At 40.1% G+C, this 14,829-nt stretch overlaps 2 protein-coding genes across 2 annotated transcripts in view; both read right to left on the bottom strand.

The window, feature by feature from the left end:
- Window positions 1-14,829, bottom strand: part of SMOC2 (SPARC related modular calcium binding 2) — a 151,178-nt gene that overhangs the window by 73,174 nt on the left and 63,175 nt on the right. Inside the window, exon 3 of the mRNA XM_081328931.1 lies at window positions 3,058-3,164. Within this exon, the coding sequence (XP_081185057.1) occupies window positions 3,058-3,164 (107 nt within the window). The remainder of the gene's footprint in view (window positions 1-3,057; window positions 3,165-14,829) is intronic.
- Window positions 8,608-14,829, bottom strand: part of LOC308668787 (uncharacterized protein) — a 497,063-nt gene continuing 490,841 nt past the window's right edge. Inside the window, exon 2 of the mRNA XM_081328949.1 lies at window positions 8,608-8,628. The gene's annotated coding sequence lies outside the window, so the exon portion shown is untranslated. The remainder of the gene's footprint in view (window positions 8,629-14,829) is intronic.

The following is a 14,829-nucleotide window of genomic DNA, read 5'->3' as shown; positions in this document are numbered from 1 at the left end:
ATTTCTTGTGTTTGTGTGCTCTACTAAAGTATGGAGTAGATATTCATTGCAACATACCATTAATTAAAAAGGTCCTTGGTGCTCTCCAAACTTCATTGTTTTCTTGCAGACATTTCATTACCCAACTAGTTAATATCATCAGTGCTTTTGATGTGGGGGTTCATTCCCTGTTTATATACATAACATGTCCTGACAACATTGGTGAGGTTCTTGTTGGTACTTACTTGATTAGGGGATTGTTTTCTGCTTGATTGTTTATCTGATATTAATCCCTGCTTATCTGGGTATAGGCTACTGGAAAGGCTGTGTTCTTTTTTACTCCTTATTATCTGTTTTGAATGGTCTGTAAATGTGGTTTGTCTCTATGTATCTGTTAATGGCTGATTTGTCTAAAAATCAAGCTTCCAGGATTTCCCTAGTGTTTTTGGATTTAGTCTGGTCTAGGATGTTTCCAGAAGAAACTATGGTTAAATCTGTCCATGTGTTGTGAAATTAAGGAGTTTTCATCATGTCTTTTGCTTGCAAATTTGTGTACATGGATATGCTCTGCTAAGTCTCCTTGTCTATCCTACAAAGTAGCTGTAATAGTCTTTCTACTGTATATTGTAGATGACTCCTGTTTTTCTTCTTCTTGCGTTATTGTGTCTTTGGTTTAATAGAGAACCCATACTAGTTTTTTGATAGGCAACCCACACCAAACCAGTGCTCCATTACCAAAGAAACAGCCCAACTTCTCACAAGAAGAGCTGTGCCAGAACATTATTCAGATGAGTACAAATATACTTCAGCAACACAGAACAACCAATAAAAGAGAATATTTGTAGCTCAGGGTTAAAATGAGGGATTCCCCCCCCCCAGAACAGAACATCACAACACAACACAAAAAGAAAGAGACCATCTATTTAACATCTTCCAACAAAATGTATTATTAAAAAAGTGCCTGACCACTCAACCCACCACAGCACAAACAACACAAACTATGAAAAGGATAACACTGTCATACATCAAAAACATCTCAAAAACAACTAACAATTACAATCACACAGCATCATTGTAGCATACAAACAAAATAAAGCCTTCCAAAACATCTTAAAAGACTCAGTAACCCAAGAAGAAGAAGAAATAAGAGTCATCTACAACATATAGTGTAAGGACTGCAACAGCTACTATATGGACAGACTGGCAGAAGACTAGCAGGATGCAGCCATGAACACGAACTAGCAGTCAGAAGATACAATAACAGCTCTTTAATTAGGGATCCTACACTCAGATAAGCAGGGATTAATACCAGCCAAACAAATCAAGCAGAAAACAATAACCTACTCAAGGAATTGGCAAGGAGAAAACTACACTCTCACCAATACTGTCAGAGCAACCTACTGTACATAACTTCACAGTCATTAGCATTGATGATGTTGGATAGTGAAAATCTGTAGACAAACAACCAAGCTCAGAGAATACCAAGGACTCCACAGTTTATGCTGTAAAATGCTATAAGTAATATACCTGTGCTTTTTAATAAACATTCACTTTTAGCTAAATTAAGTAAGTAATTCAACAGATGGTAACCCAACTTTCAATAGAATCTCATAACATGTTTTCATTAGTTGAATTTCTTCCATCCACAGTGTAATGGAATCTCCAGATTTCTATGCCTCCTCACAAGTTTTTCTGGAGAATCCTCAAACTTCCAAAATATTTTTTGAGAACAATCAAGATTTTACTGGGTGGAGGAAAGGAGGAGACAATCAGAAATAGCAGAAAAGTACTAACACAACATTGGATATCATTGTGTGTGTGTGTGTGTGTGTGTGTGTGTATGTGTGTGTGTGTGTGTATATACTGCTCAAAAAAATAAACGGAACACTTAAACAACACAATGTACTGTGTTTAATAGGATGTCTTATTTTCTGTTCCCTTTATTTTTTTTGAGCAGTGTGTGTGTGTGTGTGTGTGTGTGTGTGTATACACACACACACACAGAGAGATATATACATACACACACACACACATACATATTTGAAATGCATATCAGTCTCCCTTAATTCTTTGTTAGTAATTTACATATATATATATATATATATATATATATATATATATATATATATATATATATATATATATATATATATATATATATATATATATATGGCTGAGTTTACAGGAAATAGGACACACTTTCACAATACTGCTTCAGAACTTAGGAATTCAGGAATTTAACAGATAACTTCTTATGAGCTGTTTTTACTTCAGAAACAACACAGAGTACACAGGGTGACATGATAGCAGTATTTGAGGGGCTGCCACAAAGAAGAGGGTGTCAAATTATTCTCCAAAGCAGCAGAAGGCAAGACAAGGAACAATGGTTGCAAACTGACCAAAGAGAAAAGCAACCTGGAATTAAGGAGAAACTTCCTAGCAGTGAGGACAACTGACCAGTGGAACAGCTTGCCTTAAGAAATTGGGGCTGCTCCATCACTGGAGGTTTTTAAGAAGACTCTAAAGGTAAAGGTAAAGGTTCCCCTGCACATGTGTGCTAGTCATTTCCAACTCTAGGGGCCGGTGCTCATCTCCGTTTCAAAGCCGAAGAGCCAGCGCTTGTCCGAGGACGTCTCCGTGGTCATGTGGCCGGCATGACTAGACGCCAAAGGCGCATGGAATGCTGTTACCTTCCCACCAGAGTGGTCCCTATTTTTCTACTTGCATTTGTACGTGCTTTCGAACTGCTAGGTTGGCAGAAGCTGGGACGAGTAACAGGCGCTCACTCTGTTACACGGCACTCGGGATTCGACCCGCCAAACTGCCGACCTTCTGATCGACAAGCTCAGCGTCCTAACAGTCACTTTTCTGAAATGGCATAGGCTCTTCTGCTTGAGCAGGGGGCTGGACTGAAACACCTCCAAGGTCTCTTCCAGCTCTATTCAGTTCTGTTCTGTTCTATTCTACTTTAGAATCAATCAGTGGTAACTGAAAGTCAGAAAAATAAAATGAGATTCTTAATCAGATGCTAGAGCAAGAAATGGGTCAAAGGAATAATCAAGAATTGTTTCAATCAACCTGACTGTAAGTGCCATCATCGTTGCATTCCGGGATGAATACTTGCTGGAACTCCTTGCGTGCTTGTTCTTGGGTATATTTCCTCTCCGCCACACATCGTGAAACATCTAAAGAAATGAGATAAAATATTAATCCCTGTGCAAATGAGAATATCACAGAACTTAACTTTGTTGCAGCAGCATTTCGCTACAGACGCTGGCTTCCAATGGATTTTAGTTGAAAGCTATGAATAAATGGGGCTGAAAAAATAAAGTGACAGCCACTTTATATATTATCTTTAATTTTAACCATGCCCCATGTGCCACATAAATCATTATTTTTAAAAATAAAAGCATCTATTGAAGCCCAGTGCTTTATTTGGAAGTCTGTCAAAAAAAAAGGTAAAAAGTGATCCAAATAATATAACATCCTGGAAAATTAAAAGAAGGATGGGAAGTAAACTCACACTATCATAGAATCTTGGCAGTAAGCTCATAATATTTTTGTAAACTTTAAAATGTGCCTATCAGTTCAAACACATCTATTGTGAATGCTATTGGAATTAAACACTATGTTCTAAGTCAGCCAAACAATATTTGGTTGAGTACAAAGTAGAGCTCAGAGGAATTTACATTCATGTAAGATTCATAATACATTCTATAATCAATGGATGATTGTAGAAATGTGATATGGATGCTATGTCAAGTTCCTAATTCAATTTCCATGTGTAGCTCAACTCAATTGGTATTCTAACAACTTGAACTTGTTTTCATAATGTCATCAGAAGGAAGCAGAGGAATGAACACAAAGGAATCTTTAAAAAGTTTTGTTTTAAAAGAGCCATTTTCAAAAAGTCCTTAAAAGCTACACCTCACAGAGCCATCCTTCTAATTGACCTATTCAGGTAGGAACTCTAGCCCACAAAGATTAACTCTTTTTACAGGGGCACCAATATATCACGAGCAGAAAATGTGACAAAAAAGTTGCGAAAATAACACAAAAATTCTGGAAAGAAAATGAGACAGCAATGGCAAAAACAGTAAGTCAGTGTCAGATCTCCAAAGACAGAACTCCACACGCTCTAGATTCGTGTGTGTGTGTGTGTGTGTGTGTGTGTGTGTGTGTGTGTGTGTGTATGAATTATATGAATACCTGAGAAACACAGTACAAGTTGCAGACATTCTACTCTGGGTCATATGAATGACAGTGGTGACCTCTGCCAGCCCACTAGGAGAACCAAACCAAGAATCAACTCCACATGAAGGCTACAACTAATTTTATTGAGGGTGGCTATAATAACAGAACCTTGCAAGTCTGATTATGCTGTGCTTTCTCAGCAAGTGGAGCGGTGGTTAGAATGCAGTATTGCAGCCTAATTTTGCCCACTGCCAGGAGTTCAATCCTGACCAACTCAAAGTTGATTCAGCCTTTCATCCTTCCCAGGTCAGTAAAATGAGGACCCCAGATTGTTGGGGGCAATATGATGATGACTCTGTAAACCACTTAGAGAGTGCTATTAAACACTGTGAAGCAATATAGAAGTCTCGATTGCTATTGGTATTATACCTATGTGAATTATGTGCTTATGCATACGTTCTGATTTTTTAAATTCTTTTTGTGTGGGGGGAACTTAAGCTATGTTTTGTTAAGACTTTGGTAACACTCTCTATAGTCAGCAGCATTCTGAGCTATGGCCCAGAGGGGCATTGGAGGGTTATGGTGAGGATGTTTTTTCTCAGCAGAACTTGGCCTTATCCAGTTCTTTTTCCAGTTTCTCCCACTATACTATATATAATTTATTTCCAATATTTCACTGTGCTGGAAAGAATAAAACCGAGCATTTAATGACAAATCTCTGCCATTCAAAATGCTGTGCCTCTTGGTTGCATTAGAAATACCTCTTGATTTGGAAGAGAAAAATATCTCCCAAATGAGGAATCCATTTAAACATTTTCCATAATGAGTTTTGGTTTTAGTATATCAGAGAACTCTTCCATTCACACCCAAAACTCTTGCTGTAGTCAATCTATGACTATACTGTGATTGTTAACAGCTTATATTATTTTAAAAATAAAGTGCAATGGTCAGCACAGCTTTTACACCATATGCCTTAGCCTAAACTCATATGTTTGCTTATGTGCTACTTACTGACATGTGGTTTTAATGAAGCAAGTGTTTTAACTGAAAATAAATCTGTCTTTCGGTGGACTTCTGTCTTCATTTTTAGTGCAGATGTGGTTTAAATGTCAAAAGGAAAAGCAATCTAAATTCCAACACATGAGGGTTATGATTATACATTTGCTCAGGAGCAAATTCCACTAAAATGCATTGGGATCTATTCTCCCATAGGATATAAAATGGATTGCACCAAAGATTTAGTGCTGATAGAATTATAAGCTGTTCTTCTATAGGAATTATCACCAAAGGAAGCCAGCTTTCCTCTTTACAGTATATCTAATACTTAGAGTGTATAAAAATCTGAATGTTACTCCAAGGTCTATTATATGACTCCTGAAATTGTTAAAACAATATATCTAACAGAATAGAAATACTGGTGTTCTAAAACTAGGATTAGCAAAACATTGAAAATATTTGGTCAATTTAGGCAACTGGTTTTGAAATGCAGATGTTTATTGACAAAAGAAAAATAAATAAATTAAAATATTCCCAATTTGCATTGGATTCAGTTAGATTCCAGGGCAATATCAGGATATGAATATGTTTCATCATATAAATATAAATGAAATAAAACAAGGTTATTTTGGTTAATACTGTATAAACCAGATGATCCAATAAGTTTATATAAACCATATGCCATGGTGGCGCAGTGGTTGGTATTACAGGCTAACTCTGCTGGCTGCCAGCAGTTCAATCCCAACCAGTTCAGGGTTGACTCAGCCTTCTACTCTTCTGAGGTAAATAAAATGAGGACCCAGATTGTTGGGAGCAATATGCTAATTTTGTAAGCCACTTAGAGAGGGATGTAAAGCACTAGGAAGTGAAGTGGAATGTAAATCTAAATGCTATTGTTACTGCTACTGCTATGCATCAATGCCTGGTCAGAATGATGTCAAGATGCTGAATTGTGCATTGTGACATTAAGGTGTAAGCTTCATCCTTTCAAACATACATCACAACATTGCATACAAGCCAATAGTGGGTGGAATCTGCATCACAACCTCATAATGCGTTCTTAAGACTGCCAATTTAACAATCAAGAAACTGATAGCTTTTTTTAATGTTACCACTAAAGTAGAAAAATATTCAGCTGGGAAGACGATAGCAAGATATTCACTAAGATCTTGTTAGGGTAGGCTATATTAACCAGATGTTCACCTTTTTTCTTATCTTCTGGCTTCAAGTACAGGTAGTCCTCAACATACAACCATTCATTTAGTGACCATTTGAATTTACAAGGGCACTGAAAAAAGTGACTTGTCACAATTTCCCGCATGACCATTGCAGCTTCTCCATGGTCACACAATCAAAATTCAGTGTCATGCCTCCCTCTGAGTCTGACTCCGAGGAAGATATGGAGTGCTTTGTTGAGGCCCAGGAGGGGGTGTCTTTGGCTTTGGAGGACTGAAGGGAAGAGCAGGCTGAGGCAGGCCAGGGCCCTTCAGGTTCAGAACAGGAAAGGCATAGTGCAGGCAAGGAGCAAGGGCCCCCCTACACACACCTGATCCTAGAGCAAGGAGAGCAGAGAGGAGGAGAGAACAACGGAGGCAGGCTCAATTGTTTGGGAGGAGAGCATCCTGCCCCACTTCACAAGGCACACCTGGGGACTAAGATATAAGGAGACGCTGTGGGATGGGGCATTTGCTGGGAACAAATGTGTTATCTGGAGATAGTGAATTGTGTTCTTGTCTAAGCAGGACACTTTGAAATCCGGACTGGTTGGTTTCCGGCTTCACAACCACAGAAGACATTTCTGAGTCTTTCCTTACAGACTGCAGAGTTAAAAGGACTATTTACAATTCTGTTTTTGTGTTATCTGTCTTGCCTGTGTGTGCATTGATTGAACTCTTGCCAGCTTATGTGGGAGCTTTTTGGGAAACTTGGGCAGTGATTAAAGAACTGTTTCTTTGCCAGCTGACTGCTTTACCTCCGTTCGGGGCCCTGGGTCATCACATTTGGGCATTTGACCACTGGCATGTATTTATGACAGTTGGACTGTCCTGGAGTCATGGGATCACCATTTGTAACCTTCCCAGATAGCTTCTGATAAGCAAAGTCAAGGGGGGGAAGATTCACTTCACAACCTTGTGATTCAGTTAACAACTCCAATTGTGGCAAAAAAGGTCATAAAATAGGGCAAAACTCACTTAACAACTGCCTTGCTTAGCAATGGAAATTTTGGGTTCAATTGTGGTCATAAGTCGAGGACTGCCTGTATTAGTTTTCAATCTTCAAGTAGTGGCATTTTTTTTAAATCTGAGCCTGGCTAATAGTGGTTCATTTAGGTTAATACTTTTAGGAAAGTAAGCCAGCTTCAAGTCATGGTACCTGGTGCTTATTTCTCAGAATTGTAGTTGGTCTTTCTTTTTACTTTCATTTTAATATTATACTCAGCTGACAATAAACTAATTTCATCAATTCTGTACGCTGTAACAATAAATCAAGCTGCAGTGATTTGTGGCTCATAATTTAGCATCAAAATCTTAGGCAGCAGAACCGATGTAGGGATATGAAGTTATAGTTGGCTTCTGAACAGGTATATGGATACAGAGATTTGTTCAGGGGCATGGAAGACTCCCATATTATTTTGTTCTTCCACAAACAGGCCAAGAAATCATGTAGCTTAGCTTTATAAGCCAGACTGATGTTAGATATTTAATGCAGAGAGTGTAACACAAGAAATATGTCTTTTAAACCTCCTCATTTAATCACAAGAAAATAACCTCATGCTGTATAACTAAATTAATTTCAGTGGAGCATTGTAAAAAAAAAGCTGCATTGTAAAGAAATTCCATAGCATAATCATGTACAAAATTATTCTGTTTGTTCAGCTATTTATTTGATTAATGTCGTATAATCATATATGACATTAATTTAACAAATCAAAACAACATTTATCATTCAAGGAAGGCTATTTAGAAAATAGTCAATATGAAATGTCTGAAGCAAAAAATGTATCCTAAGGCAAGACACAGATGCTTAACTGCTCTTGAACAAAACACACAGAATGTCTTTAAATCCACAAACCTTTTGAACAGATGTTACTAATCTGAAACATACAATCGGTTCACACAATTTGGACAGGTCTGGGTTTTTTGCCTTTCCCTCACCTTCATGGCTCTTTCCCTTCTTCTCTCTTACATCTTCAGAATAATATTACTCAGACTCCCTCACCTCTATCCTGTGGCTGATATGTATAAGTAAGATTCTCATAGTTCCTCTCCACATCCAAACCTGGAAGTTGTTAAGCTGGTGTTTACTTTTTTTCTTAGAGATTATTACTAGACATTAAGTTTTCCTTTTTTTTGCAAAGGGGCCTGTCTACTAAATTAATTTAAAAATGAAATCTCAACTAACAAATTCAATGGCTGGAGGGGATTAAGATAAGGAACATTTTTTTTTAAAAAAAAACACCTTGTCAATATAATATACTGTATAAACTCTGCTTATATAAGCACTCAAGACAGCTCCAACACTTCTGCCAATTAAATTGCTTTCTTCCAACCAAAACCACAGTCAGCTGCTTCCACAATCTGCCATCAGAACAGAAAAAATATGCCAGCAAAGGAGCAAAAAGGAAGGGGGGAGAGAGAGGGCGAGAGAGAGAGTAGTCATGGGAGGAACCAAGTCATATTACAACCCAAAACCAACCAGATAAGGAAGATTTTCTATACCAAGTTAGGCAAAAGGAAAGCTGGACTTGGTCATAGATATAGCTGTATTTTGCCTTGTTGAGACACAGCAAGGATCACTTAGGGAGCACTACCACAATCAAAGCCCCCAAAGCCCATAGAAGCAAGGAAGTACAGGTAGTCCTTGACTTATGACCGCAACTGAGCCCAAAATTTCTGTTGCTAAGTAAGACATTTGTTAAGTGAATTTTGCCCCAATTTATTTATTTATTTATTTATTTATTTATTTATTTATTTATTTATTTATTTATTTATTTATTTATTTATTTATTTATTTATTTAAATTCCATTTATATCCCGCCCTTCTCCGAAGACTCAGGGCGGCTTACAAGCTTAGCAGTAGCCTTCATTCTATGTATATGCCTGCTTATTAGGGCTTTCACACACCCCCAAGCAGCATTATTACAAAGTCAGCTTATTGCCCCCAACAATCTGGGTCCTCATTTTACCTACCTCGGAAGGATGGAATGCTGAGTCAACCTTGAGCCTGGTGGGATGCGAACCTGCACTAATTGCAGGCAGCTGGTGTTACTTAAGGAGGCATTAGCCCACTGCTCCACCAAGGCTCTTGGTGAACGAACCAAGGTTTGGTGAACGCTTCCAATTTCTTGTTTTGATTTTTGACCCAGGTATCGTCCACGCACCTATGCTGGTGAATGGGTGGAATCCTATCAAGGAATTTAGGGCATTGATTTCTACCTCTTCCATATAGAGATTGGACACAGGTGAACCCATGGCACAGCTGTGTTTTTGTCTGTAGAAACCTACATTGTATTTAAAATAGGTAGAGGTCAGGCAGAAATGCAGCACGACACATATGCGGTCTGGGCTGAGATTGGTTCTGTCACCTAAGGTGCTGCCATGTAGCAGTTGTTTCTTCATTGCAACAGCTTCAGTTGTTGGAATGCAGGTGAAGAGGGAAGTCACATCATAGGAAACCATGGTTTCATCCGGGTCCAGTTTTAGTTTCCAAACCATGCTGGTGAAGTGCTGATGTGATGGTGGTGTTGCCAACTAGAGGAGCTAGTAAGGTGATTTAGATGTTTTGCCATGTTGTAGATGACAAAGTTGATGCTGCTGACAATTGGTCTGAGTGGAGTTTCCTCTTTGTGGATTTGGGGGAGTTCACATATGCATGCAGTGGCTTCTCCAGGGTAGAGGATAGTATTATGGCTTGTTAATGGCATTTTCCCTCAATATTTAATTTTGATGTAAATATTATATATCAGTATTTGCACTTTGATTCTTACCCCCCCACTGGAGCACAAAATGGGAATTATCAGAGCCCTACACCACTGAGGTGAAGGCCCACCCACCAGCAAAGACGGGAAAGAAAAAGAACCGAAACACATCAAGGAAGCCCCCGGAACATGCAGCTATCCCAACAGGCCTTCCTCAAATCCCAAAAAAGACCCACCAGGAGCTCCTCCATAACAGAACAATAAACGAAGCAATGTTGTCGTTCCATACACTTCAGGAATTATCTGAAAAGCTCAGGAGGATCTCCAGCCAATACAAGGTTCATACACACTTTGAACCCATGAATACACTAAGGCAGAAGCTTGTCCACCCCAAGGATAAAATACCCACACACAAACTGAGCAATGTGATATATGCAGTACAATGCAGTGAAACGTGCAGATCTGTACATTGGGGAAACCAAGCCACCACTTCATAAATGCATGGCACAACATAGGAGAACAAACCCATCAGGACAAGATTCAGCAGTCCATCTGCATTTAAACGACAAAGGCCACTCTTTTGAAGACAGCAAAAGTCCACATTTTGGACAGAGAGGACTTCCGGTTTGAAAGAGGGGTCAAAGAGGCCATCTGTGTTAAAATTGAACAGCCCTCTCTCAACAGGGGGAGGGGATACGACATCATCTTTCTCCAGTCTACCACACAGTCCTTTCAGCAGTTCCAAGAAGGCTCCACACCCATTTGCACTACTCAGGTGATCCCAAGGACACAGATAAACCTCCAAGTGGCCTCAATGACTCTCTAAAAGAATGCAAGTGACCAGCGGTCTGCAAGGAATATCAATCCTTCCAATATCAATCCAGTCAGAGACGAAGAAGCGTCTTGGATAAGAAGCGAAACATCTTCGAAGAAAAAAAACAAGAAAGTCCAGTTGCCTCTCGAAAAAGCATCTTTGGGACAACCATGACCCGCATGACTGAGAATCTCCATAGACATTCTGGTAGACGCTAACTTTTTTTTTTTAAAGAAGACAATATACTGATGGAGGAGAATATCTGTCATGCAAGGTTGAAATGAAAGGTCCTTGGTGCTCTCTGCGCTTTCTTGTAGATGTTTTCTTGTACTGCAATGCTCTCTACATGGGGCTACCCCTGAGGACCACTCGGAGACTTCAGCTGGTGCAGAATGCAGCCGCGCGAGTTGTAATGGGAGTCTCCTGATACTCCCGTGTAACGCCTCTTCTCCGCGAGCTTTCTCGCTACATTTGTTAAGTGAATCACTGCAGTTTGTTAAGTTAGTAACACAGTCGTTAAGTGAATCTGGTTTGCCCATTGACCTGCTTGTCAGAAGGTCTCAAAAGATGATCACATTGGGACAATGCAATTGTCATAAATATGAGTCCCTTGCCAAGGGTCTGAATTTTGATCACATGACCATGGGATGCCGCAACGCTTAAGTGTGAAAAATGGTCATGACACTTTTTTCAGTGTCTTTGTAACTTCAAATGGTCAATAAACAAACTATTATTCCACTTAGCAACTGTGCATTTGAGTTTATGCAAGGGTATGGATGGGGATTACTGCCTTGTCGTGGCGAAGGGGCTTGCGTAATTCAATGAAGCTATGAGCTATGCCGTGCAGGGCCACCCAAGACGGACAGGTCATAGCAGAGAGTTCTGACAAAACGTGATCCACTGGAGAAGGAAATGGCAACCCACTCCAGTATCTTTGCCATGAAAACCCTATGGACAGTACCAAAAGGCAAAACGATATGACGCTGGAAGATGAGCCCCTCAGGTCGGAAGGCGTCCAATATGCTACTGGGGAAGAGCAGAGGGCTAGTACTAGTAGCGCCAGAAAGAATGAAGCGACTGGGTCAAAGCCGAAAGGACGCTCAGCTGTGGATATGTCTGGTGGTGAAAGGAAAGTCCGATGCTGTAAAGATTTTTTCTCCATAGGAACCTGGAATGTAAGATCCATGAATCAAGGCAAGCTGGACGTGGTCAAACAAGAGATGACAAGACTGAACATCGACATCTTAGGTATCAGCGAACTAAAATGGACAGGAATGGGTGAATTTAATTCAGGTGACCATCAGGTATACTACTGCGGGCAAGAATCCCTCAGAAGAAATGGAGTAGCCTTCATAGTCAATAAAAGAGTAGGAAAAGCAATACTGGGATACAATCCTCAAAATGACAGAATGATCTCAGTTCGAATCCAAGGCAAACCATTCAATATCACAGTAGTCCAAGTCTATGCTCCAACCACCGGTGCTGAAGAGGATGAAATTGACCGGTTCTATGAAGCCCTACAGCACCTTATAGAACTAACACCAAAAAATGATGTCCTTATCATCATGGGGGATTGGAATGCTAAAGTAGGAAGCCAAAAGATAACCGGAATAACAGGCAAGTTTGGCCTTGGAGTACAAAATGAAGCAGGGCACAGGCTGATAGAATTTTGTCAAGAGAATACGATGGTCATAGCAAACACTCTTTTCCAACAACCCAAGAGACGGCTCTACACATGGACATCACCAGACGGTCAACACAGAAATCAGATTGACTATATGCTCTGCAGCCAAAGATGGAGAAGCTCTATACAGTCAGTAAAAACAAGACCAGGAGCTGACTGTGGCTCAGACCATGAGCTTCTCATTGCAAAGTTTAGGCTTAAACTGAAGAAAGTAGGGAAAAGCACCAGGCCAATCAGGTATGAATTAAATCATATCCCCATTGAATATACAGTAGAGGTGACAAATAGATTTAAGGAATTAGATCTGATAGACAGGATGCCTGAAGAACTATGGACAGAGGTTCGCAACATTGTACAAGAGGTAGCAACCAAAACCATCCCAAAGAAAAAGAAATGCAAGAAAGCAAAATGGCTGTCTGAGGAAGCTTTGCAAATAGCTGAGGAAAGGAGGGAAGCAAAAGGCAAGAGAGAAAAAGAAAGATACGCCCAATTGAATGCAGAATTCCAGAGAATAGCTAGAAGAGATAAGAATGCCTTCTTAAATGAACAGTGCAAAGAAATAGAAGAAAACAATAGAATAGGGAGGACCAGAGATCTTTTCAAGAAAATTGGGGAGATGAAGGGAACGTTCAATGCAAAAATGGGCATGATAAAGGACCAAAATGGCAGGGACCTAACAGAGGCAGAAGAGATTAAGAAGAGATGGCAAAATTACACAGAAGAACTATACAAGAATGAGCTTAATGTCCCTGATAATCACAATGAGGTGGTCACTGACCTCGAGCCAGACATCCTAGAATGTGAAGTGAAGTGGGCCTTAGAAAAGCTGAGCAACAACAAAGCTAGTGGAGGTGACAGTATTCCAGCTGAGCTATTCAAAATCTTAAAAGACGATGCAGTAAAAGTGCTACACTCAATTTGCCAGCAAATTTGGAAAACTCAACAGTGGCCACAGGATTGGAAAAGATCAGTTTACATTCCAATTCCAAAGAAAGGCAGTGCCAAAGAATGTTCAAACTATCGCACCATTGCACTCATTTCTCATGCTAGTAAAGTTATGCTTAAAATCCTACAAGCTAGACTCCAGCAGTATGTGGATAGAGAACTACCAGAAGTACAGGCAGGATTTCGAAGAGGCAGAGGAACTAGAGATCAAATAGCCAACATACGCTGGATCATGGAGAAAGCTAGAGAGTTCCAGAAAAACATCTACTTCTGCTTCATTGACTATGCTAAAGCCTTTGATTGTGTGGATCATAACAAACTGTGGCAAGTTCTTAAATAGATGGGAGTACCAGAACATCTTATTTGTCTCTTGAGAAACCTATATGCGGGCCAAGAAGCAACAGTGAGAACTGGACACGGAACCACTGATTGGTTCAAAATTGGGAAAGGAGTCCGGCAAGGCTGTATACTGTCGCCCTGCCTATTTAACTTATATGCAGAGCACATCATGAGAAAGGCAGGGCTAGATGAATCAAAAGTTGGAATTAAGATTGCTGGAAGAAATATCAACAACCTAAGATATGCAGATGATACCACTCTAATGGCAGAAAGTGAAGAGGAACTGAAGAGTCTCTTGTTGCGAGTGAAGAAGGAGAGTGCAAAAGTTGGGTTGAAACTAAACATTAAGAAAACCAAGATCATGGCATCCGGCCCTCTCAATTCCTGGCAAATAGATGGGGAAGAAATGGAGGTAGTGACAGATTTTATTTTCCTGGGCTCCAAGATCACTGCAGATGGGGACTGTAGTCAAGAAATTAAAAGACGCTTGCTCCTCGGGAGGAAAGCCATGGCAAATCTAGACAGCACACTAAAAAGCAGAGACATCACCCTGTCAACAAAAGTGCGTATAGTCAAGGCTATGGTCTTCCCAGTTGCAATGTATGGCAGTGAAAGTTGGACCATAAGAAAGGCTGAGCGCAAAAGAATTGAGGCCTTTGAACTCTGGTGCTGGAGAAGACTCCTGCGAGTCCCTTGGACTGCAAGGCGATCAAACCGGTCAGTCCTAGAGGAGATCAACCCTGACTGCTCTTTAGAAGGCCAGATCCTGAAGCTAAAACTCAAATACTTTGGCCACCTAATGAGGAGGAAGGACTCACTGGAGAAGAGCCTAATGCTGGGAAAGATTGAGGGCAATAGAAGAAGGGGACGACAGAGAATGAGGTGGCTGGATGGAGTCACTGAAGCAGTAGGCGTGAGCTTAAATGGACTCCAGAAGATGGTAGAGGACAGGAAAGCCTG

Source organism: Vipera berus, assembly GCF_964194415.1.
Source record: "Vipera berus genome assembly, chromosome: 1".
NCBI lineage: Eukaryota > Metazoa > Chordata > Lepidosauria > Squamata > Viperidae > Vipera > Vipera berus.
This window is presented reverse-complemented; position numbering and strand designations above follow the sequence as displayed.